This window comes from Taudactylus pleione, unplaced genomic scaffold (assembly GCF_031769625.1).
Source record: "Taudactylus pleione unplaced genomic scaffold, aTauple2 ptg000250l, whole genome shotgun sequence".
Lineage (NCBI taxonomy): Eukaryota > Metazoa > Chordata > Amphibia > Anura > Myobatrachidae > Taudactylus > Taudactylus pleione.
Genome location: NW_028284652.1, coordinates 3,027,737 through 3,033,736, shown reverse-complemented (window position 1 = coordinate 3,033,736; position 6,000 = coordinate 3,027,737). Strand labels below are relative to the sequence as shown.

The 6,000-nt window shown below is 37.9% G+C and overlaps 1 protein-coding gene across 5 annotated transcripts in view; it reads right to left on the bottom strand.

The window, feature by feature from the left end:
* Window positions 1-1,224: 1,224 nt before the first annotated feature.
* DPF2 (double PHD fingers 2) overlaps window positions 1,225-6,000 on the bottom strand; it is a 28,821-nt gene continuing 24,045 nt past the window's right edge. For 3 of the 5 annotated variants that reach the window (XM_088480030.1, XM_088480033.1, XM_088480032.1), the window contains exons 8-11: window positions 5,131-5,259; window positions 2,913-3,025; window positions 2,512-2,593; window positions 1,225-2,359 (exon numbers count right to left, since the gene is read on the bottom strand). In XM_088480030.1, coding sequence (XP_088336156.1) covers window positions 2,286-2,359; window positions 2,512-2,593; window positions 2,913-3,025; window positions 5,131-5,259 — 398 coding nt within the window. In that variant the 3' untranslated portion in view covers window positions 1,225-2,285. The remainder of the gene's footprint in view (window positions 2,360-2,511; window positions 2,594-2,912; window positions 3,026-5,130; window positions 5,260-6,000) is intronic. The other 2 variants (XM_088480031.1, XM_088480034.1) reach the window with 1 other exon arrangement.

Here is a 6,000-nt window from a genome sequence, read left to right as displayed (position 1 = left end):
TGTTAATGTTGTAGTTTTGCAAAACCCCATAGCAGCATCCTACTGTCAATTGTACTGGGGGCTGGAAAGAACCTATCTTTTAATTATTTAATAATGAAAACTGTGAAAATAAAGAACAAATGGTTAAACTGGAGAATGTCCAACCACCTCCATTTAAAAAAAACACTTAAAAGTATTAAAAGCCTTAAACCGGCATTTTTGTTGCTACAGCCATCCGAAAATAGTGGCAATGAGCAACATTTTAAATCCAGAGATTCTGAATGCATTCTCTCCTGGCCTTCCTTCCCATATTAAGTAAAATAGATAAATCCACTGATTAAATTTTCATTTTGGGATTTTTTTTTATTTCTAAACAAACAGCAGTGGAAAAAAAAAATCTAGAAACCCAGCACAGTGCATTTATTTCTTAATAAAGTAAAGCTATACCAGATTAAATAATGACCTGTTTTCCAGTAACTTAACTCTGGGAGTAGTATATTAAAACAAGCTATATATCAATAATATAAGCCAGGTAAATCTTCATCCCTACTGGACATTGCAATCTCTCCATGTGCTACCATGTTTAGTGTTGTCCGGGCAAAACTGTCATTCTTGTAGACCTTATAGTATGAGTAACATCATGCAAGTACTATTATGTTGCAGTAATTTTCTTAAGCTGGTGGCAAACAGGCACTTTTGAAATATTTGTTTATGTGGCTATAATACACCACATTCCAGACCTGCATATTATAATGAACAGAGAGACACTGGAGTTATGTCAGATGAAAACACTCAAAGTTAGCTTGGTATACTGCACTAATACAGTGTAAACACTCTATTATGACATTAATTCAGTATTAACCATTGGAAAAGTTCTTCAAAACCTCTTTCAACTGATGAACTTCATTACACATGTGTACTGTCCAACTTTGGGTTTTTTGCCACCTATAACATAGGTAGCCTTTGTGACCATTTTTTTTTTTTTTTTTTTTTTTTTAAGGTAGCATGTAACTAATTCCACCAAATAAATGGGATTGCCTTAGTCTCAGTATTGCAGTGATGTGGCTATCCAAGTTGGGTCAATAAACAGCTCGTCATTCTTTCATAAGACACACACAAAGACATAGATCTTATATAGAAGAAAATTGCCCTAGATGGACTAGTTATTGACATAAATATGGCACATTTATTTGATGTAAAGTTGGAATGATATATAAAAAAAAAAAAAAAAGAAAATACTCCATATTTCCACAATAGATTCCCTTTATTCTGTGGTGTGCTGTGATAGGCCTAATGTGACACTTGTCCACTAAGAACCCAGGGACTTGTGCTACAAGCCACATCTTTTGGTGAACATGCAATATGAAGTAACATTTATCAAAGACCGACAAGATATGGCAATTTGGCATACATTATGTCCACTAAGCAAAATAAATGTCTAGTGTACTAAATACATTGTGATTATTTCAAGTAATTGTTTCTATACTACAGTAATATCTGTGTAACGATATGAGACCATAGACGTAAATGCCCATCAGCTGCTTCCCCTTCAGTCCAGGTATCTAAAAAAATATATATGTATACACTAGAAAAATAATGAATATTGAAACTTCTTTAAACGTTGAAAGTGTTGAGAGCAAGAAAATGTAGGTTCCAGGTCCTAGGGATGCAGCAAGTACGGTAAGTGGGGGGCAGGTTCTTTGGGAAGGGCCGACCTTTTGCGCTGATAAACCCGTTGCAGAAAATTGCACACAAATATTTCAATAGTGAAATACACACCAGTTTACCCCAAGGACGAAGAAACACCATATGGGATATTTGCAAGCTACTGACTGATCATCCTGCATAGCTATACAACAAGTGTAACAGTGTACGTCTGTGCGCGCAGGTGTTGTGTCCATCAATGCATGTTATCAATCTATATACATCTACCTTCATATGCTCAATTTTCACACCTCAAACTTTCACTAGAACTCTGGTAAACCAGACGACACCCAGCTTTCCTTTAAAGAAGTTCCTAACACTTATATTTTCTGTAGACTGTCAGTCATAAGAGAACTCCAGCAGGTAAAAGGTCCATTTATAGAAGACAGTGTATATTTTCGGTCTACTACTAAACCATAACACGTTTTTAAAGAATAAGACTGCCAAAAGGCATGACTTATAGGTATACACAATTTAAGGATAGAGCAATATATATTTAAAAAAGAAAAAAGAAAAATGTTTTTATTCCGTAAGGGGTTGAATGATCAGGTAGTCAGGGTCTGTTGTGTCCCTCACCCTGTATATACTATTTGAGGAAACTGTCAGGAATTCTGGTTCTGGTAAATTGAAGCTTTGTCCTTAAGAAGATCCAGGCACAAGTGACAACTCCAACTTCCTATGGTACAAAAAAAAGAAAGGTCACTGAGAAATCAAATAAGTGGGAAGAGAAAGAAAACGGGCACCAATAGGAAAGCAAATATAAAATATTTGAGGGAGAAAATAAAATGATGGTATAGCCATGGAGGATAGGGAAACATTCTCACGTACCCTCGGGTGGCTCAGCCATAGGTGGAGAGAGGCAGTACATGTGATATCCACGGTCACAGTCATCACAAAACAGCAACTGATCCTACGGAAACAGGGAGCTCAGAACACTTCTAGGAATGGGAAACGTACAAGGTGTTTGCAGATACTGGGGATAGATTAGATGAATGATACTGGCACATTACAAGACACGTTGCAAAGGAAACTATAACGAAAACAGCCGCCGAGAACAGCTCATTAGGAAAAAGCAGATTAATGCACTGGCCCTTTCTATCGCCAGCCTCTATCACCAATGTAACCTGGAATGGCAGCACAGAAGCTGTTATCGGCACGGTGTTGTAAAGAGAGTTTAAGTCAATGCGGTGAAAAGTTTGCATGGAGTACAGCAGCTATCATTTACTCACATCATTTTCAGACGTCCCACAGATGTTGCAACACTTGCACTCAATGCATTGCCAGCGATAAGTCTTCACTGCAGCCATCATCACCGCCGTGAACTGCAAACAGGAGGGGTGTCCTATGACCGCAAGAAAAATGGGGCTCAGAGTGGAGGCTAAATATTTGTATGGTTCCACATATCTTATGTTGTCACATCCTTGACACAAAGTAGAACAAGGATGTGGTCACATAATGGGAGTCTGGACTAAGGGTGATACTATACTGCTACTAATATTTTAATATGAACATGGAACATTAAAACTAAACTCTATGGGGAATGTCATGTTTCATTTAGGAAGTAGGACACCAGCAAAAAGTAACCTTAGAGCAAAAAAGTGCAGAAGACTAGATGCAGCACCTATAAATGACTTCTCTCTTCTCTGCCTATATTGCTGTGTGTGATGACAGTTATAATCACTTCACAAACGCACATGTTCAGCATGAACCATATCATAAGGTTGCCATAAAATGCCCTGAGACTTCTCGGATTGAGTGGTTATAGGAAGAGTGACTTGGCATGCCCAGTATTGGTGACAGGATGAATAGCTGATCGTGGAGGGAGGAGAGAAATGGTGGGGTTAAAAAAACAATCAGGAATAATGTCTTCACATACAGATAATACTGAATTGCGAACAAACCACAGACTTAAAACACCATTACCACCACCTAAATGACGACAAGTTAAGAGCAGTGTTCTGTATCCAGTTTTTCCATTGTCGAGGTCCACTTATACCATATGTGCTCTTCTCAGTAAGGGCTATTACCCATTTGTCTGCACAGATTGATCAGTGTTACGAAATGTGTCCTTATGTGACATATGGCCCTCTGTTACTCTAATTACTCACTGTAAGGAAATATACAGTCTAGTCTGGTGTATGGGGAATCTCAGCTGATTTACAGTACCTTGAATAGGATTACATTTATGCTCATGCATCCTCTGTGTCGTGTTTAACTATAAAGGAGTTCCGCATTAACTATGAAGTCATTATGAAAACCATTTAAAATGTTCAACAAAAGTACTGCAATGCCATGAAGGTTGGTACAAGTCCAAACTAGCGTGCAAGGATTAAAATGTCAATTGTATTTGTTATGTACAGTAGTAAGGCCTATGCCTCTGCCACTTGATAGCACAGCAATGTTCCATAGGGACATCCTCTGTACAAAGACTAAAGCAGCTTAGCAGTCACCTGTATTTCTATACTGGATGAATAAAGTGCCTCTTGTTCAAAATGTAAAAACAATAAACAATTCACTGCATAAAATTACTACTACAATAGCAAGTGTCACAAAGGTTAATTATCTAAAGAAGTTTCTTTTAAAGACTATGTAAATCTCCCAAAAACATATTTTGAATGTAACAGAGGATTTCTGTTGATACGGTATGGTCTTTCACTGAATGTACTTACAGCTCATTTTTTACTATAAAATCAGAGGTCGTCATCCGAAGGTTGCAATATTTGTGTGTAAATCCATCACATAGGTCATCAACATAGGTTAATTGTTAACAGCAATATATGCTTTAACATGCATTTTGTATTCCATTTAAAAAGGTAAATAATTTGCCCTCAACAGATACAAAACAAAGCAAAGATCACAGCAGCCTCCAAACAACAAATGCCGAAATTCTAGAACTGACACAGATCAGTATAACAAATGTATCGTGTTCTGGGTTTAAATCTACTTTAAATACGAGGACTTTGAATTTTGTGACAAAACATAAACCCACAAAGATTTCCTTTATACAGACTGCTCTATTGGATTGAATTCACATTTATTTGCATAGTTCTATCAGTTTGCATTTCATTATCAAACTAGCAGACATTTGGTGTTTTTAAAATCATTGATTTACAGTTCCAGGTTATTTTATTGCACCACAAAATAATTAAAAAAATTATATATTAACCATTTCTTTTTTTTTTTTTTTTTTTTTTTTTTTTTTTACAATTGTCAACTCTTTCTAACAAGGAGAGGCAATAAGAATAACACTGGTTAGAAGTTTGGGGGGAGAGGAGGGCATGCACTTCACCCAAAGAATGGGACATTTTGCTAAAATGTAAACTTGCAGAGAGCTTATGCCACCCATCCATCTTGGACACCAGGAAACTGCTGTGCTCTAACACACTGGGGGGATTCCCATTGCTGTAGGTGTTCAGTATATCACCCTCTTTCCCCTGCCTCTCATACCCGAGCGACCGCAGTCTGAGCAAGATACCAGATCTTCTGGCTGGCTTGTTTTCTTGTTGATCTTTGAGTCTCCAAGGCAGAAGTCACAGTAATTGTTGGGCAATGCAATACCGTCTGGACCCTTCTTTGCTAGATAGAAAAGGAGACAGAAAAATAAAAATAAAAGAAATAACACACGGATTCAGGGGTAGCGAGGGCCTAGGAATAAAGATTTTGAAAAAACATGGTTTGTCGTGCAAGCCTGCTGTCACGCTGTAAACCACAGGTCAGTCAGACAATAATAAGCAGAGCTGTGTGAATAGGTATCATGAACAATAATCCCAATGCACGCATGATTTACCGCCACATTGTGTGTCTAAGGCGACATGAGCAAAATATTGTAAAAAAAACAAAACACTGGTTTAAATAATCCTTAAAAAGAAATCTACTCAAACAAAATGATTTCCATAATGGCAGGTGCCTAGTATTGGTGAACACCTATGCCAAACACAATAGCTAATGGTGCCCACACACATACCGACTTTTTCCCAATCAGCCGATGTACACGATTTCCCCATAACTCTCCCCAGGAAGTCATGGTCACGATTTGGAGTTAAAAATGTCCAATCTGACTTAAGATCTATCTTGCAGCCAGTGCATTGTATCCCAGAGTGGCTAATCTGCCCAACAGCACAGCAGATCTGAAGATGCGATGTACGACGAGCGGGGACACGCATCGGCATCGTGATCAAGAGTAGAAACTCACGATTTGGCCATTTTTTACATGATCTGTCGTCACGATTTGTCGAAATCGGCCAAATTGGATGAAAAGTCGGTATGTGTGTGGGGATGGCCATGTTTGGTGTGAGAGAAATGTGGATGTAAGTAACA